Source organism: Myripristis murdjan, chromosome 3 (assembly GCF_902150065.1).
Source record: "Myripristis murdjan chromosome 3, fMyrMur1.1, whole genome shotgun sequence".
NCBI lineage: Eukaryota > Metazoa > Chordata > Actinopteri > Holocentriformes > Holocentridae > Myripristis > Myripristis murdjan.
In genome coordinates this window covers 23936690-23962118 of record NC_043982.1, presented here as the reverse complement: position 1 = coordinate 23962118, position 25429 = coordinate 23936690, and the positions used below count along the sequence as shown (strand labels likewise).

General features: G+C 40.9%; 1 protein-coding gene across 3 annotated transcripts in view; it reads left to right on the top strand.

Annotated features, from left to right (window-relative positions):
* trpm7 (transient receptor potential cation channel, subfamily M, member 7) overlaps positions 1-25429 on the top strand; it is a 52394-nt gene that overhangs the window by 3305 nt on the left and 23660 nt on the right. For all 3 annotated transcript variants that reach the window (XM_030079302.1, XM_030079292.1, XM_030079311.1), the window contains exons 2-17: positions 4636-4715; positions 5786-5824; positions 8184-8391; positions 8688-8901; positions 10432-10556; positions 10818-10989; positions 15473-15647; positions 17753-17876; positions 18765-18837; positions 20733-20833; positions 21276-21410; positions 21707-21760; positions 21864-22004; positions 22432-22566; positions 22669-22946; positions 23605-23833. In XM_030079302.1, coding sequence (XP_029935162.1) covers positions 4636-4715; positions 5786-5824; positions 8184-8391; positions 8688-8901; positions 10432-10556; positions 10818-10989; positions 15473-15647; positions 17753-17876; positions 18765-18837; positions 20733-20833; positions 21276-21410; positions 21707-21760; positions 21864-22004; positions 22432-22566; positions 22669-22946; positions 23605-23833 — 2283 coding nt within the window. The remainder of the gene's footprint in view (positions 1-4635; positions 4716-5785; positions 5825-8183; positions 8392-8687; positions 8902-10431; positions 10557-10817; positions 10990-15472; positions 15648-17752; positions 17877-18764; positions 18838-20732; positions 20834-21275; positions 21411-21706; positions 21761-21863; positions 22005-22431; positions 22567-22668; positions 22947-23604; positions 23834-25429) is intronic.

Sequence of the window (25429 nt, the reverse complement as noted above, 5' to 3'; positions counted from 1 at the left end):
GTTGGACACCGAAGATTTCCAGCAACAACTTATTTTTGGCAGTGGTGTTATGATTCCCTTATGCTGGTGTATTGGTATGGATGATGTGTTCTCATTCTGTCATTGATTACATTTGCACGCTGTTTGATGGCGGCACCAGCGCATGCTATTGCCATTGATCAAAGCAATCCATGTTCAGATTTGAGGTACACAGCTTTGATATGGCCCTGTTTCTCCCAGTAGAACTACAAAGAATTGTCACCGCTCAACTAGTTAGGCCTAGGTGGATTATCATTGTCCATAAATAGGTGAATAGTCCTATCTCTAATTCGCTGGCACAAAGTTCAGAGGACTTATTCTTTTCCTGATTCTGTGATATAGGACTTGTCTTCATCAAGAGAGATATACTACTGAATATTGTTATTGCCACTCCTTTATTTCATTTATGACCTGTGGTTTATCAGTGAGCACTCTGCCCTCACAAGCTTTTTTAGTAGTTCTATTAATTGCATTTCTGATTTAATTTGATTAACTTTATCATGTGAAAATGTTTTTTGAGTTAGGGATTTGTTTTCAGCACAGCACTGCACAGTCATACAGTTAAATACAGTCACACCTGAGACTTGCACTTGGCACTGTTCACAGGAGCTCAATCGACAAAGGAGGATGTCTCACTTTAGTATTTATGCTCACAAAACATGTAGGCTACCTTGATGCCATTGGCTGAACTTTAATGCTTGTATTAGAAACAGGCTCTTCAGGTTATTCCCCAGAACCCAAACCTTGTTTTTTCAGGATAGTGAACAAACCAAAATGTAGTGAAGCAAGTGTTTGTATAGGCTACAAATTTTCAGCATTTTATTCAATTATGTTGCCATTACCTCGCAAATACTTTGACACGATAACACAACCAGAAATTTCTCTAAGCAAATGAATAAAAAAAGACATTTTTTTTCATTTTCCTGCTTTAGTCCACCTTTGTGGCTCAAATCCTGACCCTGTCTGTCAGAACAGGTCTTATGTTTGGCTACTTCTCACACTAAAATGCTGACCCTATGGCCTGCACTCATTCTAATGAGAAAGAGAATTGACAAGCCAGATGTTATCTCATCTCTTATTGCGTCAGACTGGGCCAGAGGAATGACAATTTAACCAGTCAGCCTTGTTATGTTGTTGGGAATAACGGAGGGGGAAGTAAGGGGTCAGTGGAAGTGGAAGCACAAGTTCTTCTGAGTCCGTGTCCGTGTCCGTGTATGTGTGTGTGTGTGTGTGTGTGTGTGTGTGTGTGTGTGTGTGTGTGTGTGTGTGTGTGTGTGTGTGTGTGTGTGTGTGCTGAGACTAAAGTAACTATAAGACAGTGAAATAGAGCATTTGATCATAATTGGTATCTGCCCCTAGAAAAATATTTACTCACATGAACACATGTAGATGCTCACAAACACCCAACACACACACACACACACACACACACACACAGGTTGCCGGTAAATGACCGTCTTAGTATCGTAGATTGTTGATTGGATGGAGATGGAGAGGTGGGGTGTTTTATTTCCTTCAGGAACAGAGCGATCATAAAACTGCATTGCGTTAAGAGTTCAGAAGAAACTGGAGAGGAAAAGGGAGGGAGGGAGGAGGGAGGGAGGAAGTGAGAGAGTGTGTGTGCTTTTGGCATGGGGTGTAAAGCGCTGTAATCTTTTGTTGCCTGACATTCTCAGGTACCATGGTTACAGGTTGGCAGAGCACAATCCTACTATAATATCATTAACGCTTTGTTAGATTGGGTGTGATCTAACAAGACTAGCTTTTAATTAGCAAAAGGCCTTCATCTATAGCCTAGCCAACCACACCTTGTATAAATCTGAAATTAGATGCTGCTTGTACAAACAAATATACAAACAATGTACATGATTAGCTGTGTCATGACATGCTTTACGACGAAGTTTCAGTTAATTGTTACTTAGTTCTGTTCATGATAAGATCTAGCATGGAGGGTTCCTCTTTTAGGGCCACACAATATGGACAAAATATCATACTTTGTATATCATTTGTGATTTTTTTTTCTTTTTCTTTTTTTAAAGTTGGCGTTTCCTTTTGAAGTGGCTTAAAATACTTTGAGTAACCACATGGAAAGCCTTTTGGATCTCCCACTGATCACCAATTTTGTTGCATCGTATAACTGATTGATTTATTAGTGCTGTGAAATTAATTAAATAACAAATTCTAGCCATTGTGGTGACAGTGTTTTATTTAATGTTGTAGTCAGTTATTAATATTAATTCAGTACATTGTTCAGCCCTACTTGGAAAGCACAGAGGCAATATTCAGGGACCCCAAAATAGTTAAAACTTATCAGTCTCAAAAGATGGAATTGGAACAGATAACAAAACAAGCAGGCAATTTTTTTGTTTGTTGGTTTGTTTGTTTTTTTTAGCAATTGCCATCAACCAACTGCTACTGAGTTATATCTGTGGTGGGTAAGTTGGCGCACTCTTCCCACCTCCTGGACTGGTATCATCATTTGCTTTGAATATATGTTTTAGAATAACTTTTTTTACATTTGAAAAATCTAGTCGGCTGGTAAATTGGGTCATTACCGTAAACAGTGGATAAAAAACAAAAGGTTAGCTTCCTGCCTTGCCTTTGGTCCGTATTTGTTTTGATCTTTTAGGTCTATCCACTTTGAAAAAAGGGTTTAAAATAATAGAGGCCTCTTTGAAGGGTAAGTGTGGGGCCTACCTGAGGGGTGTGCAGGTTGGGAGAGGTTTCGTGTGCATGAATCACAGTTGGTGGTTTGTTTTCGGTAGACAACTAGGTATATATCATTGAGGCCTCTGCCCATCCTCTAATCCTCTCCCACACCCCCACCTCCCTCTTCTCTCTTTCTCCTTGGCCTAAGTATAATATCTAGCTCGTCTCAGACACATTCATCAGGCCCCTAAGTGGCTTCTTACAGATTAACAGTGGATGGAGTTTGGAGGCTGCAACCTCACACTGATCACTCAGCTTTTAACTGAGGCTGTTTCTGAATGTTCCGGCACTGCTTTAGACTTTGAGACCTGTATGGAAATCTCAAGAAGGGCCGCAGAGTGAGCGAGAGCGAGAGATTGTGTGTCTTTGTGCTAGAAGTCTGGTGATTTGTAGCCGATGATCCTGCGCTCAACAGAGGCTGCGGTGACTGTGGTTTGTCCAGGAGATGCATGAAGGATCCTTGGTATGTTCCTGTACAAAGCCCTTAAACACAGAGATGAAGAGGAGGACATCCAGGTACAGATTCAGTGTGATTCATTTTCAGTGGTCAAATGTGGCAGTGACCTGTTTGATGGGATGCTTCCGTAAGATTGCAATTTGTTGTCGTTAGATATTATCGTTAGTCATAGAAATGGGGTCACTAGAGACAGAAGTCTGGACACCTGGGGTGGAACTTTGGGTGGTGAAATAAAAATCTGGCCACTATAGACAAAATTCAAGGCGCTAGGGATTGAATTCTGGATGCCAGGGCTGGAACTGTGGTTGCTCGGGTCGAATTCTGGATGCTATAGATAGACGTCTGAGTGGTGGGGATAACATTCTGAACACCATGAACAAAATTCAAGGCGTTAGGGATGAAATACTGGACGCTGTGGAGGAACCTTGGGTTTTAGGAATAGAATTGTGGACCTAAGGAAATAATTCTGGGCACTGGGCCTGGAGTTGTGGATACTATGGAGGGACCTTGGGTTTTAGGCATAGAAATGTGGTCCTAAGTAAAGAATTCAAGGCACTAGGGATAGGGCTGTGGACTCTGTGGAAGAACCTTGGATTTTAGGGACAGAAATGTGGACCCAAGGAAAGAATTCAAGACACTAGGGATAGAGTTGTGGACACAAGAGATGTAGCCTAATTCGAGCCAGTGTTTCTGCAGTCAAACTCTCTTCTGTCTCCATATAATGCCTATTAAACTGCATCCAGGTCTTGGTTAGTGAGGCCAGTTGCCCTCTAGCGCAAGTAGAAATGGATCAGCAGCAGACTAGCCAGTTCTGAACATCTCAACCCCTGGTTGTTGTAATACCATTGTTGTGAACTGCAGGAATAGTTGAAAGGCTTTTCTGTAAAGTAGCCTACTGCACTGGGTAATCTTCTTGGGTATTGGTGGGTAGCATGGAGTGGTTTACAGGTTTCCCTCTTTGTGCTGGGATGGATTAATGACACTAATCGCTTGTGGGTTCCTCTGAGCTTTATTGGAAGAACAATAAGGCATGAGGCATTAATTGAAAATTCTTGTATTATAAATCCTTGTTTTGACAAAACCACAATGCACTGAGGTTATTATTCATTGCATCTTATAACACTGGCAAAGAGCTCTAGCAAACTTGCCTACTCAAATGTAGTCATCCTTTTTTTTTTTTTTTTTTTAACTCTTATTTTTTATTTTATCAAGCTTTCTCATAATCCTTTTGATTTTCATAGACTAAATCCTGGATTAAGAGGTCGCTAGCTCCCTTTCGCCATTTTAGGATTGTTGAAGTTTGTTATTCACAGAGAAAATCATGCTGACCATCTATAGAGCCAAGGGAGACAGTTTGCCACTTTGTGGTTTGGATCTGAAAGTCTACATCAGTTATTTGATCTTCAGCTGACCAGTGTTCACAATATTCTTCTTTTTTTCTTTCTTCACAGTCCCAGAAACCCTGGATAGAAAGCACTTTCACCAAGAGGGAATGTGTATACATACTTCCAGTGTCAAAAGATCCCCACAGGTATGTGTTTGTGTATCAGTCCCAGCTTAGACTTGGTGTGCTTTGTGGTGATGGGCATAGTAACAGTATAATTGTACGGTGTGTGTCAAAGTAAGCCCAAATCCTAACCACCACTCTCAAAAGGGTAAATGAGGCTGTTCCACATGATCTTAGTGTTTATGTCTATCACTGTAATTACAGCTTCAAATGAGAGGCAGGGACAGTGATGAACAGTTGCATCATATTTTCTTCCAGGACTGGGGATATTTATTTGTTATTTGGATTTTCTAGACACAAGCCCCCTATTTTATCTTGTTGGTGAATGCAAAAATCTTATGTTTTTTGCCCTATTTCTCCCATTTCTTATATGTAAAGAACTGATGTGGATGTTCTTTTCTCAAGTATAGTACGAGGTTTATGCAAACATACTGGAATTTGACATATCAGTGCTAGATTCTTATGGGCAGTAACTTGCACACTCCTAGGCCTAACTATGAAGAACTCAGAAAAGAAAAGTAACCTTGTAAAAGTCTATAATTGATATTATAAAAAGTAGTTTCTCACAGTCACTGAGTATTCAGCAGGCTCCAGTGAGCATTAGTCATCTGTTCTTAGTTATACTGTCAAGAAGATGCATTTTTCTTCCTTCCTCTTGTAACTGGCATCAACACATAGTTACTGTTTTCCCCATGTTTTCTTTTACATCAATTATTTGCCACTGGATTTTCTCCACTAACTGTGGCCAGCTCCAGAGGTGTTAGTGAATGCAGTGCTTTGTACGGAAGGCCAAGGCCTGCATATGACTGACTGTGATGAAAGAACAGGGTCATTTGGCAGATTTCGTAACTCTTTCTTGGTTTAAGGCCAGTCTGACACAAGGCCAGTTGCCCAGTTGACACATAACCTTTCTAAATGTCCTCCAACAACTTGGCATTTATTTCTAGCTTAGCCCTCATATTGGGCCTCTGATAAAACTAGCTTTTATTGGATAATTACAAATTCATGCTTCATTTTGTTGTTTCTGTTTCTTTTTCTTCTAAGTGAGTTATTTATTATTCAAATGAATGATGTTTATGTTGAATTTCTTGCAGATGCCTTCCAGGATGCCAGATCTGCCAACAGTTGGTGCGGTAAGTATTTGTTTGGTCATCACTGAATCTCTGTATCGCTCTATTATTGACAGATTTAGCCTGAGAAAATCCCTGGCAGCTTGTTACACCAGCAAAACCGTGCAGGGAAATTCTTCTATAGTGTAATTCCACTGTACAACACCCCTTTCCTGGAAACAATTAACTTCCAGGCTTTGTGTGTCAGGATACACATTCTCACCTAAAGTAAGTAAAGGTAGCTGAGAGAGTGAAAGTGTTGGCTCAGATTTGGCATTTAATAATAATAACTTAAACATATTAAAATACATGACTTATAGTAATTATTGTATTGATATGATTGGTTGATTGTTTTTATATTGATTATTTTCAACATCTTAAGCAACACAAACAACATTTCCCAACCACAAGCTAGTTTGTTGCTTTGATTAGGTCTAAGTATTACCTCAGGCTATTTATTTGATGCTGTCATGGTGGTGAATGTAATTAGTAGAGTTTGTATTTGCATAATAACAATGTGTGCCAGTGCTTTTATACTGTATATTGGCACTCATGGAATGTCTCTTGTCCAATCAAATCACTTGACTACAACTAACTGTTGTATAATAAATGTGTAACTGTATTGATATGGCACTTTTCAATATTGCACAGTATGTTTTGCAAAAAGTATGGTTTATCTGCTCCATATCAGATGTTAAACCTTGTCATTCCTTGCCAGGAATGACTTGCCATATTTTAATTTCTTAAAGATATAGTGTAGCGCTTAAGTTTGGGCTACTGAAGACCCTTGTTTGAGATGTTGATAGTAAAATATTGATCCTGTGTGGTACAAGTGTATCTATATGGGCCTGCTCACATTAGGGCCATTTGCTCCGTATGTACTTAAGCAAAAATGCCCCTTTCCCCAGTCCCCGGCTGGCCTGCACTCACATTACCTAAAGCCCAAACGCGCCCTAGTGCGATTTCCCCCGGTATGCACATCATCACATCGAAATACAACACACGCATGGCCCGACGTCATTATAAATGATATAGCTCAAATACATTCATCATGTCTTCCTTTTAACTAAAAGACGTTTTTATTCCTTTTAATCAGACAAGGATGTTTATTTACCTTGACAGTTTCGGAGGTAACTTCCTTCTCCTTCAGAAAGGTCCAACTGACAGCCGGAGTGGCACCTGTCAGATCCGGCAGACCTGAACTGACCGGGTGGCCGCGCACACTGTGCAGTGTTGCGGCCGGTGCCAGCCGGCACCAGGTCTGCCAGATCTGACAGGTGCGCCGTGCACACAGACTGCCGTACTTTGATTATAAAACAACTTTTGTATATACACGGTTGCAGCAGCACATCGGACAATGACACGGACAACATGGTTGATTATTGATTGCGCAGTGCAGCGATTCGCCGGTAATCGCGCTGCGCGCATTATACAAGGCAGCAGGAGGAAAGTTGCATGATTTACGTTGTATCCACGTTTGTGCGCTGCGAGCGTGACCGTGCATGTGCTCGTGCATGAACGCTCATACTGTGCTGGAGCACACCCCCTCCAACCGTGCCAGAGCGGGGGAAGTGTACTGTATTCAAGCACGGAATGGAGTGATCACACTAGTCACATAATCTGGATTTTGCGGTCAAACTTGCTTGGGCACGGTACAAACTTGGTAATGTGAGTAGCCTCTAAGTATACTTCTAAAACCAGGGATTCATCTTGAATTCTTTTGAGACCCAGATGGAGCCAATCAGAATGCGAAGGTCCCTCACTAGAAGAATCATTTTCAACTAAAACGTTACTTCAATGAGCTCTATAGGATAAAGGTTCTTAAAAGTAAAATCAGGCATCATGAAGCTTTTTTTGAAGTTGAAGGCACACTCTTGGGTTCATTTACAGTTACAGTCCAAAAAAAGGACAACGTGTCTTACTTTTAATGTTTGATGTTAGTCTTGCTTGATGATTCAGTCATACATTTTTGTAGGGATCTAAGAAATCTACTGTCACAAGGTTGCTGCCAGCGTTATGACATTTTGAATCGTATTTAACCAGCCAACTAAATGTTTTTCTCCATTGTTACAAGTTCCTGGTGAGGGATGAGAGACTAAAACTCAAAATGTCATGTTATTGGCTCAGTTCTTTGTACTGTGTGTCAGCATTTTTTCCCCTTCCTGTTGTGTTTCTTTTCATCCTGTTTTGTTTTTAATTATCCTTTTCTTGTAGAACTTATATATTTACCTTTAATAACATGTCACAGGTTCAATATACTACTGATATTATTGTTTTTACACAGTGTGCTCTGTTCTGTTGTAATGTCTCTGCATCTTTGCCACTAAGATAAATTGTGTTTTAGTCGCACTTGGCAAATAAAATGATTCTGGTTCCCGTTCAGATGCTGTTGTGGGCGGCTGGTGCGACAGCATGTTGGCTTCACAGCCAGCCTGGCCATGAAGTACTCGGATGTGAAGCTGGGTGACAACCCCAACCTGTCCCTGCCCGAGCTGGAGGAGTGGTCAGTGGAAAAACACACAGAAGAGAGCCCCACTGATGCCTATGGTGTCATCAACTTCCAGGGAGGGTCTCACTCTTACAGAGCCAAGGTAGGAGGGCAAATTCTTATCTGCTGGACGGCACATTGTTCTTAGAGAAAAAGCAGACTCGTAAGCCTGGAGGTAATGGCATGGGTTTGGAGAAAGGGTGTAACATGGTATTCCAGAGTTGTATTGCACATTTTATATTAGGTCAGATTCCACTGATTGAGTTATTGTAGGGCTGCTCCTGACCAGAGATTTTCATAGTCGACTAGTAGGTGTTAGTTCAAGCCATTAGGCGATTAGTTGTCACACACACACAGCTTCTCACACCCCTTCTGTCTGTTTGTGTCTGTGTATGTCAGTATGTGCGTTTGTCTCACGACTCGCGGCCGGAGAGCATCCTGCGTCTGATGCTGAAGGAGTGGCAGATGGAGCTTCCCAAGATCCTCATCTCGGTCCACGGAGGAATTCAAAACTTTGAGCTGCATCCACGCATCAAGCAAGTTGTGGGCAAGGGCCTGATCAAAGCTGCTGTCACCACTGGGGCCTGGATCCTCACTGGAGGCGTCAACACAGGTACACACTGTCAGGGAGGAGCATTTTGTAGCTAGTGCAGCTCACAGGTCGTGGAGTCTCTGGAGTTTTGAAGAGTTTAGTCTTCAAACGTGATAAATTGTTTGGACAAGTTGGGGAATAAGGGATTTTTTCAATTGCCAAATTAAATTGCCAAAAAAAAAAGTCAAAAAAGGTTAAAGATGAATTTGACTGATGGCATTATTTTATTTCTTTATCTTTTAAAAAAAAATCTATAATAATACTTCTATTCGATATTTCTATATATCATTATTATATTGTTACCATGAATTCTTTTGGCTGCAATAATTTTGTGTACTGAACCGAATGACTTATTTGTTTATAACTCAGTGTTGCATTGTGTTTGCCTCGGACAGGTCTCTCTGGAAAATGAAACCCTGAGTTATTTACACAGGTATTCCCTCAACGGGAATACCTCTGTTCCCTCAACAGGAATATCTGTGTAAATAAAGGTTAAAAAAAATTGCATGGTGAAAATCTGATATTGTGACAGCCCTAGGTAGAACAGTAAAATAATAATGTGCCTGTAATGTGCCTACAGTTCTGCTTAATAGAAAATCATTTAGCCTTTTCCAGCATATTCTTTCTTCTTCAGTGACAGATATCGTGATTTCTTATAGCTGATTATCTTACAATATATTGTGTATGACAATATTGCCTGTATCGTGATTGCATAGTTATCTTGGGTAAAGTATTGTGATAGTATCATATCGCCAGTTACCCAGTGATTCCCACCCCTAGTGTAGACTTTGCAGCTAAAAAACAAGTTTCATCCTTGTGCCCACTGCGCTGCCTGTAGATTCACTGGTAACACCCACCCCAACACAACTACACTGCTAAAATACAGCCACTACCAGGGCGTAGATATGCATTAAGGTGGATACCACCCACTGAGCTTTCTCTTATCAGTGTGCTGATGCGGCAGAAGTCATAATCCCAGGCTCTAAGCATGTCATTTGGCTGTGTGTCACGGCTGAGGTGTGTCTGCAGCCACAGCACAGTGTCAAGATTGTGCGGTCTGATCATAGTGTTTAAATCATTACTCACAGGGTCAATTACGCAGAGCAGTGATTAGTCCTAATGCCGCTCTTGCACCCTGGCCAGTTGGGATGGACTCCTGGCACTCAGAGTGTTGGAGAATCCATGGTATTCATCCTGGTGCATGACTCCAGGACTCCTAGTTTTTCCCACATGCAGCATTTAAAATGGGCTCATCTTGGTGACAGAGCTACTGCTGTCTCGGTTATTCATGTGTAAGGAAAAATCTGTCTCTCTTCACAAGGATAGTTCTTAATGGTGTTCATTATTTTTGCTTTCATTTCTCATGGATTTGCATTAAAATGTAACTGCTGTGGCTCCAGCTCCCTAATCGGAATTTGACTGTTGAGGGTTTTTCTGGACTGGCAAAGGAATAAGGTGTGATAAAAGCTTACTCTGTTTGTATAAGGGGTGATTAAAGCATTTATATTGGTGGGCACGCTTCACTGATTGAGTTTTGCGTCCTTCCTAAAGGTGTGGCAAAGCACGTGGGCGATGCTCTGAAAGAGCACTGTTCGAGATCATCGAAGAAAATTTGCACTATCGGGATCGCTCCCTGGGGGGTCATTGAGAACAGGAACGACCTCATCGGGAGAGACGTAAGACACAGCCCTCTACCCATCTCATATCTACTCTTACTTTTCTGCTCTGTATTACAAAAATAGTCGAGAAAATAATAGTACTTTGCAAGTGAAGATCTGTTTTCATGATGGCTATCATTTTGCCATTTTTTAGAATTTTCAGATGGTTGATATTTTATTCAGGAAACTCAGCCTTTCTGTCCTTTCTCCGTTATTTCCTAATCACTCCCCTTCTTTCTTCTGTTAACCTGCTCCTGCTTTCTCTCCTCCCTGCTGCAGGTAATCGCTCCATATCAGACCCTTTTGAATCCTCTCAGCAAGCTGAACGTTCTCAACAACCTCCATTCGCATTTCCTCCTGGTGGATGATGGGACGGTGGGCAAATACGGCGCTGAAGTCAAATTGCGTCGGGAGCTGGAGAAGCACATCAATCTCCAGAGAATACATGCACGTAAGACTAGAGCTGCAGCTATTGAATATTTTAGTAATCAAGTATTTGACCAAAAATTCTGTCAAGTAATCGAGTAATCGGATAAAATGCGTTTTTGCCAAGATAAAGAGCAATTGTGAATATATATATATATATATATATATATATATATATATATATATATACACTACTCACAAAAAGTTAGGGATATTTGGCTTTCGGGTGAAATTTACGGAAAATGTAAAAAGTTCACGATACAGTGATATTATATCATGAAAGTAGGGCATTTAAGTAGAAGCATGCACTGGTGATTTCCTCATCTCAAACAATTTATTGAAACAAAAGCCAACAACAGTGGTGGGTATACCACAACAAAAAATGTCAATGTCTCAATAACTTGTCATGTGCCCTTGAGCATAAATTACAGCTTGACAACGACATCTCATGCTGTTCACAAGTCGACTTATTGTCTGCTGAGGCATGGCATCCCACTCTTCTTGAAGGGCGGCCCTCAGGACATTGAGGTTCTGGGGTACAGAGCTCCGAGCCTCTACACGGCGACTCAGCTGATCCCATAGGTTTTCTATGGGATTCAGGTCTGGAGAAAGTGCAGGCCACTCCATTTGAGGTACCCCAGTCTCCAGCAACCGTTCTCTAATGATGCGACCTCGATGAGCTGGAGCATTGTCGTCCATGAAGATGAAATTAGGCCTGTGTTGTTCATGCAGGGGCACAATGACTGGATTAATGATGTTATTCAGGTAGTATGGGCTTGTCACTGTACCATTAGGGCAGTTCTGTACTGACTAGACACACCTAACCACACTGTAACACCACCACCACCAAAGGCTCATCTGGTGACAACAGTGGCTGATGCATAGGGCTCTCCTTGACGTCTCCAACATCGTTGGCGGCCATCATTTCTGCTCAACATGAATCGGCTTTCATCAGAGAACAGCACTGAGGCCCACTGGTCCCTCGTCCAGCGTAAATGCTCCCTGGTCCATGCAAGACGATGACACCTGTGCCTGGTGGTGTGGTCAGGTACCCTTGCAGGTCGTCTAGCACGCAGACCATGCTGATGTAAACGGTTTCGAATGGTCTGACGTGACACTTGGGTGCCTCTCACCTTCCTTAAACGTACCTGGAGTTGAGTGGCATTCATCATCCGGTTCCGCAGGGCACTGTTCACAATGAAGCGGTCATCAGTGTGGGATGTGGCCAAAGGATGTCCACTTCTATGCCTTTCTGTGACTCTTCCAGTCTCTCTGTATCTCTGTTGCAACCTGCTGATGACACTCTGTGACACTCTAAGCTCAGTGGCCACTTCCGTCTGAGAACATCCTGTTTGAAGCCTCGCAATGGCGAGGTGCTGCTGATCAATTGTTAGGTGTCGTCTTGGTCTCATGATGTCAAAATGTGAACAGCATAATGAGGAGGACTGTTTAAATACCAATTCTAATTGAACCAGGAAATTTATTGGTCGATTCATGGATCAAACACCTGTTGTGAATTTTGCCGTTTAACTCCTTGTTAGAGAACAGCAAATTGTGCAAAAAGTACTGAAACATTGAACAGTTGGACATGTGCATTCAAAAGTTTACAGAAGGTCACATTAAGTTCACCTGTAAAGGTTATAATGCATTTTAGGTTCATCCTGAAATTTCACCCGAAAGCCGAATATCCCTAACTTTTTGTGAGTAGTGTATATATATACATACATATACATATACATATACATACACACACGGTATTAACATTACAAATGTATTACATTAAAGGACATAATACAGTAGGTTCGTGGCTGTGCATTTAGAAACTAAATGCAAGTGTGTCCATTGTGTGTGTGCGCGTGTGTGTGTGTGTCACGGACACGTCTTGGCATGGCTGTTTGGAGGCGCAGCGCGAGTCGCAAATTCGCTCGCTATACATACAACTATAACTAAACTAATAACTTTAAAATGAAGAGCACCACATCGCATTGGAAATTAATATAACAGCAGTGGCCGTAATCGGATGTCTGTGGCAATGCGATAACTCTATCTCCACGTGTTGCATGCCACGCGTTTTTTGGAATGAAATAGTTTGTTTTAATATTCTAACACATTTCTGTTTGTGTTAATTTCATCAGCTATTTTTCAATTTAGTTTTAGTCTTAGTCTTGTGTCAAATGCCCTTATTAGTTTTAGTCATATTTAGTCAACTTGTATTCTTTTTTGTTTAGTCACATTTTAGTTGACGAAAAGTCTTGGCATTTTAGTCTAGTTTTAGTCGAAGAAAATCCAAAGTATTTTAGTCTAGCTTTAGTGGACTAAATTACAAAGTATTTTAGTCTAGTTTTAGTCTATAGTCTTTTTTTAGTCTTTGACCTGCATCATGTTGGCTTTTTTTAAAATTTAACAATATGTTAAATTATTATTATTTTAAAATTTAAATTGCTTATCAAACAGACCTAACAATTCAGCTACCAATGAATGAGCAGTAGTATGCATGTGATAACATAGATTGAAAACGAAGCCGAAGGGATACCTCTTCTCTGAATAGACAAGCTAAGCCAGTGTGCTGCTGTTAGCCAGTGAAAATAGAGCGGAGTGGCAACTCTTCACTTTGTTACACAATCTATGTCAGTGCGCTGCTGTTTTAACTTTGTTCTCACCGCGCTCAGTCTCACACACACACACACACCTCGGCATGAGCACACAGCAGCGCAGGAGGAGAAAAACTAACGCGCGGTTGTGCCACATTAAAAATAGTCTGTGCGAAACACCGCGGATTTATATTTTTATTTATTTATTTATTAAGCGATTCTTCGAGGCAGGAAAAATTACCCGATGCAAAAAAAGAATCGAGGTACTAGATTACTTCGAGTAATCGTTTCAGCTCTACGTAAGACAAACTGTGGGATTAATGTTTCCTGTCTCTACACCAGATAGCTGTTGTTTGGATTCCATAGAGACAATAATAGATCATTTGAGGTTCTTGCATGTCTTTTTTAATGGTGTGTGCTAGTAGACAGTAAGTTGTTATCAGAGATATTTAAAATTTCCCCAACACTTTTATAAAAGGTGAAAATGAGAGCAGTGCCACCAGCAGCCTGCCAGATTGCCTTCACTCATTAGGTTGAGTCATCTTTATAGACTCCCCAGATAGGTCGCACTCACAGTTCATTAATAGAGTACCCTCAACAAGCTATGGTAGATTGAAATTAAATTCCATTAAAGCTTATCTGCTAGATAGGCAGATAGTTACATTTTTGCTTAGTTGTTACACATTGTCTTGCACTTCAGCAGAGACAGAGCATAGTTTATATTAACTCCGTTCCTCTGAGAGACGGTTTCATCTTCTGTAGTTGTTCTTAATGTACTCATCTACATCATGCATACGGCTGCGAAAATGATGATGGCAAAAATGATTAGCCCCGTTATTTTGCTAAATATTGTAATCTCAAATGTTGATAAGAATTCATTGAATGGATTTTAAGAACCAAAATAATTATATTACACTTTTGCATCTCATCATCATATATTACCTTTTTTTGTTCTTTGTACTTTTTCAGTGTTTCAGAGTAACACCATCTAGTGAGTCCTGTTACTCTTATGGTATTATTCTTATTTTGGACCCTATTACCTGGTTGATGTAACTGGTTAGGTTTCGCCATTTGTAAAAGAACAAAAGTTTGTGTTTTTCTATTTGAAAGATTTTAAAGAAGACTTGAATTGGTCAAACCTGCAATAGAGTGCATGTACTGAAAGATCATCTGTAAAGCCCAAACAGTCATGGTTGTTTTACCTAAGAGCAGAGGTTAACTTGGCCTGGCCAAAAATTTCAGTTTACTTCAGTTTACTGAAAACTCATTCAGTAGCAATCATTAACAGTCAGACCTGGACTGTAGAATATAAAAAAAGAAAAAAAGAAAGAAAAACATCCTAGTGTTTGTGTTAACTTGCTTTGGAATACCACGTGGGTGATCCTAACTGTATTTGGACCATTCAGAAAGTGTCAAGAAAGCTGTTAGTCATATTCTTTACTATGATTATCAAAATTTTATGACAGATTAAAATAAGGCAAAGTATTATTTGCAAACAGTTGTTGACCCATGTCTTTTTTCAGTAATGTAGAACATGATAGATTTTGAGTTAGGTTGAAATTGATCCAGAAGTCCACAGAACTGAAGACGGACCTTCTCACACAAACCAACAAACTTAATGGGGATTTAGAATTAAGTGGCAGCTGTCTTGTACCTATAGTGATTTACCACAACTCACAAGAACACAAGAACATACCCCCCGATGCATTTAAACTCCAAGGTGCAGTCATCAGACAGTCCGTTTGTCTTTGACAAACTGGCACAAGGAGATAACAGCAGGCTGGGCATTATCACAAACTGTCAATAGGCTCAGTACGTACAGTACAAAATAATCAAGATGGATCTGAGAGGAATTGTTCAGCTGAATTGTAAGCAGGCTGTGTGTGTGTGTGTGTGTGTGTGTTCGTTCATACTCAGGTATTGGCCAGGGAGTTCCTGTGGTGGCCCTTATTTTTGAAGGAGGTCCCAATGTCATCCTGACGGTGCTGGAGTACCTTCAGGAGAGCCCTCCAGTCCCAGTGGTGGTGTGTGAGGGGACCGGCCGTGCTGCTGATATCCTGGCCTACGTCCACAAGCAGACCGAGGAGGGAGGGTACGGCACACACACACACACACACACACATGCATCCACACGCACATGCTGTGGTAGGTGTGTTCTTATTGTCTGTCGTTCAGTCGATCAAGAAATAAAGAGGTGCAGTCATACAGTCTTACTACTTTTATTTGGTTCTCATATTGGCGACACGAAAGGTTTTGGCTCCACCGCCTCTATCAGTGTTAACTAAATAATTGTAATGTACCTCCATTTAAACGAGCATTAGGTTAGAACATGTGAAGGAAAATGAACAGTCTGATACACTGAAGCTTCATCACACAAGTAGTGTCAGTTTAGAACATTTCCAATTTTTGATCATTCTTAAAGTGAAATTATAAATAGAAGAAAATACTAATACTGAAATATAAAATAGACTAAAATAAAATGATTCTTTAAAGTGCTTGTCAAATTAGAGGATAACACACCAAGTTCATTATGCCCAGAGGTATCTTCAAATAAACCCATAAATGTCAGTGTGGACATCATGCTGTCATACCTACAGCACACAACAGAGAAGACACTCTTTTTTTGAAGGTTTTGAAGAGATGGAGGAAGAGTACATTAATGTTACATAATAGTTTCCAATTTAATATACATTTAAGGACGAGTTCCACCAGACCTGCAGTGTCAGTGCTTTCCACCTTGCGGCGCTTTTTTCCAAATTGTCTTCCATGTCCTGTTCACACACAGGATTGCGGGATATGTACGGCTGGAAAGGATAAATGCTGATGTAGGAGCCAAGAAATGCCACCTACCTTGGCTGCAGTCTAGACTTTGAGAAGTAGCTAGTGTTCTCCAGAGTCAACCCCAGTTTTTTGTTCTGTTTTGTTTTTGTTTTGTTTTGTTTTGTTTTGTTTGTTCAATAGATTATAGCATCCACTTCTTCTCTGTCGGTAACTATCAGTACTTTACAGATACTGATGTCACTGAAAAAGGAATGATTGGAGACAATAAAAGAGTAAGTTAGTATTAAAGTGTGGATTAAAATAAGGAGGGGTGCTGTTGGATGCTGTTGTCGGCAGTGGTGCTCTGCCAGTCTATTTTGTTTCTTTGTTTATTTCTGTCATAGGATGATTAGTCTCTAAACAGCTCAAAAAGTTGAAAAGTTTGAACTTCTGACAGAGTGCAGGTGATCATCATCATCTGCCAATGAAATTAATACAGAGTTTTGTTTGTGAATTGACGGATGCTAAATGTCTGCTGCTGTGCTAAAAGTTATGCAAATGCAACCATAGCCAGATAATGATTGAATGTAACTGGTGTAAATTTTAGAGGGCTCTTTCTCTTTCTCCTTTTTTTCTTTCCCTAGTGGGCTTTCTGGGCCTTGCCTCATGAAGCAAGTTAAATGTAGTGTCTTTAGTGTCTTTGCACTAGCTGGCTTTACAAAACCAAACAACGGGTCTCACAAATGTGCTTATCAACTTTGGGTGGACAGTATAAGTTGACACTTGTACTGTCCACCCAGGATTTTCCGGTCTAGCCATGAATACATTCACCTAAAATGAACGGGATTTGTAACTAGATGAATAAATTTTAAAAAATAAATAAAATAGCCAGTTGCAGGAAACATGGGCAGATCCAGAGCAGTGTATTTAGATAAGATGAATCATTAAAACTTCAGTGATCCTTGTGGGGAAATTAGGTGATTGCTGCAGCCAAACTACAATAATTAAAGTAAGCACACAGGTAAAAGATAAAAAAAAACAAACAAACAAAAAAAACAATAATAGAATTATACAACAGCATACAACAATTGAAACAGCAACGGGGCACAAGGCTGATATCAGAATGATCTGATCTTTCAGGTATGGGATTGTCTCTCCAACTGCAATAGGTCAGCCCTGAGTGGACTATATAAATCACTTTATTATTTGTTTTTCACATTACATACTTTGTGAATTCAATATCCAAAGTCTTGCCTCAAATGCCAGTATTGCCTATGTGTTAGCTCACTACTAATTCTATAAACATGGTTTATAGAAGGGAAATAATTGGAAATACCAGCATTTGATTTCATTCAACATTCTTCAGCATTGGGTGCTTGAGCAGTGTGGCCTGCAGATGAAGTGTGTGTATATAACCTTGTTGCAATCCTTTTATAGAGGTCTTCCTGATGGTGTGGAGGCCGACATCATCGCAACCATCAAGAAAACCTTCAACTTCAGCCAGAGTGATGCCATCCATCTCTTCCAGACTCTGATGGAGTGCATGAAGAGCAAAGAACTGGTAAACTTGAGCCCATTCAATTAGTCGTGAATAAAAGTGCTCAAAAAGAAATAAGAGAAATTAGAGCTAAGGAGACCATTAGAAATATTGCCTGAAATCAGTGAGTTTTAAGCCTTTGTCAACATGACAGGAGGGCTTTGCCATGCTGAATAGAGTCAGATGGCCATTCTACCATTTGGGAGCCAGAAGGAAGAAGCATTTAGCCCAGAAACAAGTAATACCTTTACATAAGTCAGTGTGGGTGGACCTGCTGGTGGGCAGGGAACATAATCTTCTCTTTCGGCCCCAATTCATTGCATGATGCTTCCCCCACTTCACAATTGCCTCTCTCTGGGGCGTTAACATACCGAGTGATTACATAGAGGGTGTGTTTTTTTTTTTCCACTGTGGAATTTATTGACTGAACTATTGATACAAAGACTGACAGTCTGTGGCAGCCAAACACAAGTTTTATGTTTTTTTTTTTTGTTTTTTTTTTTTCATTCGTAAGGTTGTAGTTCGTAAGAAAAGTCTGTAATTTGAGTAATTATTGACAAAGAAACATTTTTTTCTAACCACAAGTCAGACTCAAGATATGCTAAAATATCCAGTACTTGAGAAAACAGTCAGATCAATTCAGCATTGTTTTTATATTAGATTCATCAATTTATTTGCCAAAACAACACCAGAACAGAACAGTTATGACTAGTGGTTGTCTGGAGCAGTTTTCTCATGTTTTCTATTGTTGAGCAAGTTGTTCAGATGGTCTTGTGTCTTTTTGGCTTGATATCCACTGATCGTCCTACATATAGTTCATATCAGTTGATGCCATATCACAGACACATAAAAAATCAGGATGCTGTCTGTGGGAACGTAATAATGTGTGCTATCATCTTTCCTGGAAAACAGATCACTGTGTTTCACATCAGCTCCGAGGACCACCAGGACATTGATGTGGCCATTCTGAGGGCATTACTCAAAGGTTAGCAAACGACTTCTCCCTGAACTTTTTTCCAACATCTTTTGATAAATGCCTGTGTTGACCTACAAGAAAATAAAATGTTACTTAAAGTTGATTCAGTTTCTTTTGTATGCTGCTGGATTCAGAAAGAGGTTGTTGGCGTTGGAAGGCTAAGATTTTGAGACTTTCTCGTGTTTTCTTATCGATATAGATATGTTTTGAGAACAGAGTCCCCCTTGTGTGCCCTTCTTTTTGTGTTCCTCAGGAGATCATGTTGCTAGCATTCACAGAGCCTCGTTATTCCAACACTGTCAGTCTTTTTTCTTTTTACTGCATGCCTCTGTCCTATCCCACTTTCTCTTCGCAGTCTGTCTGAGAAAGAGAGGGAGAGGGAGAATTTAGAGAAGAGAGGCTTTTAAGATATTCACCTACACTGAACAATCCTCTCCTTGTTTCCCTTATTTTGCCGTTGTCCTTCATTTCTGCCCTTTTTCCTTAAAAAGGACTTTTTATTTCTTTATGTGTTTTTTGTGATATGGACAGAGCACATTAATGGACATCCATATAAAATACAAGTTGTAAACTTGCTGGACTTGGCAAGAATGGTAACTTACATCTGTAGTCCCTTAGCAGGTAACAAAAAACAGGACAGCAAAAAAGAAAAACAGCTACAACCCCTTCCCCATTTTGTGACAGATTGTTCAGCTACTATTTTAACACAGAGCTCGCCTTAATTTTGAATTTGGAATTAATTTTTTCACCGTAAGAAATCACTGCAGCCGCTTTTTTTTTTTTTTTTTTAAACAAATGACAAATCCAATACTCAGCACAGTGTTGGTTGTTCCACCCTCATTCCTTCTACTTATATTTGCAACAAAAGCCAGGAATGTGTGGGTGACTAACCAATCACAGCTCTGGACTGATTGATCTTCTGAAGGAACAAGTCCAGCCACTCAAAAGACCTCTGATGATTGTGAGTGAATGAGGCTGAAATGCCTGCACAGGCAAATATTTGTCTGCCAAAGGGGCATTCATCTTAGTGAAACAGTAACTCATCCTCAATAGGACCCTGGAGGGAACAAAAGCTCTCAGCTCTTTAAATCTGTTGAAGGCTATTTAAAGTTCCTCCCACCAGGGTGGAATTAATTTAGCACTTGGAGGCATCATTTAGCAGTGTTGCCTCCTTTAGTTTGATAGAAATTTATTGTTCTGTTTTGGGGTGAGATTGGAGGAGGGTAAAGGCAGATGCCTTTAAATCACACACACCCTCTCATCTTTAAATTTTCTTGCAGTCTGTCTGCCCGGACTATTTGAGACTATTTGAAAGTCAGTTTGGCAGTGATTGACAGCTTATTTTATAAAGTCCAGTCAAACATGAACAGTTGTTAGCAAATCCTTTTGGATTCAGCTCTAAAGGAAAAGTGTTTTGAAAACTGAAATACAGTCGACCAGTTTGCACACTTCTGCACACCACTCCTGTGTTTCACTGACTTACATGCTGCTTCTTTCCCAAATGAAACTTGCCGACATTCAAACACTGGATCACTGATTCTGTGCACTGTGTGAATGTAAGCCATGCTCATTTGATTCAGATGGCTCCTATGGGAAACAGGCCATATTATTGTGGAAGAGACCAGCAGCCCGATAGGGATTATTTTGTTCTCTAATCTCCTGTGTCGATGTATCAGTGTGTAATTGACTGTGTTACTTCCATGTGCCCTGGCCCTAGAACCTCCTTTAATCCTGCTGCTAGCCAAAAGGAAATACACCATTAATATGGTTTTACATGCCTGGGAATTAATATCTGTGTGTGTTTGTGTGTTTTTGTGTGAGTGTGTGTGTCCGTGTGCATGTTAACATGTGGTTGTACCTGCTGGGGGTCATGTGCGTATGTGTTCTTTTCTACTTCATTTCAGGCACAAATGCGTCTGCCTTCGATCAGCTTGTCCTGACGCTGGCTTGGGACCGCGTAGACATTGCCAAGAATCATGTGTTTGTGTACGGACAGCAGCTCCTGGTACGTCTCTGTGTTTGTTTGTGTGTGTGTCTGTGCAAGCCACAGCTTCCAGGGATGTTTGCTTAGCTTAACATTAGCCCCAAACCTTTAGTCTTGCCCAGAATAACCCCAGAATCTCTGCTGCCCAGAATCTGCAGTCAGAAGAGCCAGGGGACCAGACTTGGGCAGGATGCCATGAACCGTTTGTCTTGGCTGTAACATGAACCCTATCAGAGTTGTCTTTATAAGCCGCCCTCAGTGGTTATGTTGATTTTAAAATCTGGAACTCCTGGATCTTGCGTGAATGGGAGGGAAGATAATATTTATTGTTTAATTTTTGTGATATATCTAGTGCTCTCCTCTATCATCGTTCTCTTATTAATAACAATATCACAGAAAAAAATGCTTTATGAAAATTATACTTCATATCATAGCAGTTAAATTGTTATTTGTGTGTTTATAGGTGGGCTCCCTGGAGCAGGCAATGCTGGATGCATTAGTGATGGACAGGGTAGACTTTGTCAAGCTGCTTATAGAGAACGGTGTCAGCATGCACCGTTTCCTTACAATCAGTCGGCTGGAGGAGCTCTACAACACGGTAACAGTCTGTGCACTCACACACACACACACACACACACACACACACACACACACACACACACACACACAAATGCACACCCTGCTCTCCTTGGATGAATTGCTGTCAGTTGTAAAACAAGGATATGTGGTTTGTTTCCAGCATGGTTTTGAGTTTCAGAGCCCTGTCTACCGCCACACACAAATGGACACAGACCTTTATGCAACACTGTAGTACTTAAACGCGAAGCATGGAATTTTTTATTCGTTTATTTATTTTTACCATTTTAACTTTCGTCTTTATGTCTTCTATTTTAGAAACAACCTCCTAACAATCCAACTCTCCTCCACATGGTCAGGGATGTCAAACAGGTATGGTCCGTCCAGTTAAAGATTTTATTGGTTGATGGCAAGAGATGGTGATCAGAGTTCATTTAAATTCCACTGCTCACATAATTGTCGGAACTTATTTCAGGGTAACCTGCCCCCAAACTATAAGATCACTTTGATCGATGTGGGCCTGGTCATTGAGTACCTGATGGGTGGGACTTACAGGTGCAACTATACCCGTAAACGCTTCCGAATCATTTACAACAATCTCCATGGCAACAGCAGGGTAAGTTGGAACCGTCGCAGTTCCTGCAACTTGGACAAACCATGTCAGCAGGCATTCAATCCTGACATTAGTCTGTTTTGTTTAAAAGATAAAACAAGATTTGACACCTGCTGAGCACTGAAAGTGTGTCAACACAATGACATGTCATTCACACACAGGGTGCTCCTTCAAGTCATCCTTTCTCAGTGCAGCTAAAACTGAATAAAAAAAGCAAAGTTTGTATCAGTGCCTTATTGGCATTTGACCGTTTTTCTTTCACAGTGGTATAATTTAATAAGGCTAGCATTGTCTGACTTACTACTGCTACTGTACTCACATGTAATTATCAGTAGTCTAGTGAGGAAAATGTCACTTATAGCTGATTGCATATTAGATGATTATGCTGTAGGATAATGAATAGGGATATGCATTTGTGTTTCCTGCACAGAGGTCAGGGCGCCACACAGCAGGTCCTGGCTCCCATTTGAGGAAAAGTCACGAGTCTTTTAGCATCCAGGCTGACAAAAAGGAAAAGACCAGACACAACCACTTCATCAAGACTGCACAGCCTTACAAACCCAAGGTAAACTCCCATCATTCAATTAAACGATATAAGTAAATAAATACAGACAGTGATAATAGCCCTGCAAATACTATCGGTCCATCTCCTCCCTCTTGCTCTCAGCTGGAGTCGACTGTTGAGCAGAGCAAAAAGAGAAGCAAGGAAGAGATAGTGGACATAGATGACCCGGAGACACGGCGGTTCCCCTACCCGTTCAACGAGCTGCTGGTGTGGGCTGTGTTGATGAAGAGGCAGAAGATGTCACTGTTCTTCTGGCAGCACGGTGAGGAGAACATGGCTAAGGCACTGGTGGCCTGTAAGCTCTGCCGCTCCATGGGCTATGAGGCTAAGAAGAGCGATGTGGTGGACGACACGTCAGAGGAGCTCAAAGAGTACTCCAAGTGAGTTTTTCTGGGCTTTTTACAAAGTGGTATTGTTATCACTGGTGTGTTCAACGGCTGGTCAAAGTAGAGCTGCAACATTTAGTCGAATAATCTATTAGTTGCCAACTATTACATTTATTTTTATTTTATAACTATTATAACTATTTTTTATGACCAATTCATTTGTTTTTAAGAAGAAAATTTCCAAATTCTCTGAATGCAGCTTCTTAAATGTGAATATTTGATCTGGTCTCTTTAGTGACAGTAAGCTAAAAATTGTTGTGTTGTGAACTGGTGATTGGGATGACATAAGATATTTGAGATTATCGCCGTGGGCTATGGGAAAATGTGATTGATATTTTTCACTATTTCTGACATTTTATGCACCAAAACAACTTATTGGTTAATTGAAAAAATAGTCAGCAGATCAATTGATAATGAAAATAACAAATTCAGTCCCTTTAACTGTCAGTGTGTCCATCCCTGTCAGAGTATCCTTGAGCAAGGCATAGAGCCCGTCTGTCCTCTAGAGACATCAGTGCACTTTGACCTCTTTAATCCCCCTGGTAAACTGGTGAAGTGTGCATATCCAAATGCAAGTTTCCTTCCGAAAATTCATTTAAAAACAACGGTATGAAATGAATGTAATTCAATAAGAAGTGTGGATGTTTTCCAGTGAGTTTGGGACATTGGCTGTGGATCTGCTGGAGCAGTCGTTCAGGCAGGATGAGACCATGGCCATGAAGCTGCTGACCTATGAGCTGAAGAACTGGAGCAATTCCACCTGTCTGAAGCTCGCTGTCTCCTCCCACCTACGGCCCTTTGTGGCTCATACCTGCACCCAGATGCTGCTGTCAGACATGTGGATGGGCCGACTGAACATGCGCAAGAACTCCTGGTACAAGGTGTAGTGTTCCCCTTATATCTTTTAGTGTCAGACGAGGAATGGTGGCTTCTCAGTTTGCTCTGAACTCAAATCACAATATTCAGTTTATGTATTTGTTGAGGTTTAAAAATGCCTCCTTATTTGGATAAGTGCAAGGTGAAACACAGCATGGAATAGTTGTTCTGTCTTGGGTAAGCCCCTGCTACAACGTGCAGTAGCATTTCATAAACTCTAGTTTTGAACACATTCATAGCACCAGAGCAAGTGCACCAGTTAAGACACAACTGACATATTTGAGAGTAAGGTTTCAAGCCTTGTGTTCGCTTTCATGAGGTGTTGATTCAGTAGATGTCACAAATGACACAGAAGTGTAACCATTTGTCAATTTATGGAATAAAAGACAAAGTAGCCATTTTGCTGCTCGAAAGAGACGAGGGGCCCTATCTTGCGCCAGACTCCCTAAACCCGCTATTTGCGGATTTAGGATTTAGGAAGAGGCGTTCCCCCGTAAAAGTTGCTATCTTGTGCACCTCCCGCTATCCGCAAAACACCTGCGCTACCCGGTATATTATGCATAGGCGTGTTTTGGGCGTTACGCCAGTTAAACCAATCAGTGTGCCAGGTGCCACTGCCTTTAAGGGCAGGATGCGCTATCCTAAATCCTAAATCCTAAACCCGCGATGGAGAGAGGGAGGTAGATTTTCTCAGGGCTTCTACTGAGGCTGAAGCAAGTTGGCTTTATATACATATTATATATTATATTATAGGCGAGTTAATTCGGGAGGTAGAGCCACATGTGTCCAAGTGGACGTGTCACAAGGTTGTACTGATTGAGTAAAATCCCCGGGTCACACCACACACACACAAGAGGCAGAGGTGGAACTATGTGTAAACTAATTTATTGACAAGGTAGATTGGGCAAATAAAATATTAAAAATAAAAATATAGCACAGCTGCTGGCTTATGATAAAACAATAAAACGTGCTGGCGTAAGTGTCCAATTAAAACAGTCTTTCCTCTAAACAGTCTATATGAGTAATATACTCAGTCCATTCCGGCGGCGTCCCGGTATCAGTCCAACCGTGTGTGTGGTGTGGCTCCGTCGGGGCGCGCATTGAAGCCGCCTGGGCGCGCTCTAGTAACAGCCCAGACTTTAGGGATAGCGGATAGCGGGTGGTCCTGACCACCCGCGTGTGCGCAAGTGTGTGCGCAAATGTGTGCGCAAGATAGCAACTTTAGGGATAGCACATGAAACACGCCCACGGACACACCTCCAGGCGCAAATGACGGAGTCGGCATAACGGATAGCGGGTAGCGGGTGGCGCAAGATACCATTTAGGGATAGTGGAAGTTCCTAAATCCGCAATTTGCGGGTAGCGGGTAGTGGCAGCGGGTAGCGGGTGGCACAAGATAGGGCCCCTTTTCTCTTATACTTAGAACCCTTAATCGGTTCCCAGTTCCTGTTGTAGTTTAAAAATGGCTGTTATTTGGATTCAGATACTTGTAACATATGGGATAAATGTGCTTTAATTTCTCTGTATTTGTTTATTTTGGATAAGCAATAAGATCAAATGTTACTACATTTTTGCAGCAGTGTGGGAAATTTTTCAGCACT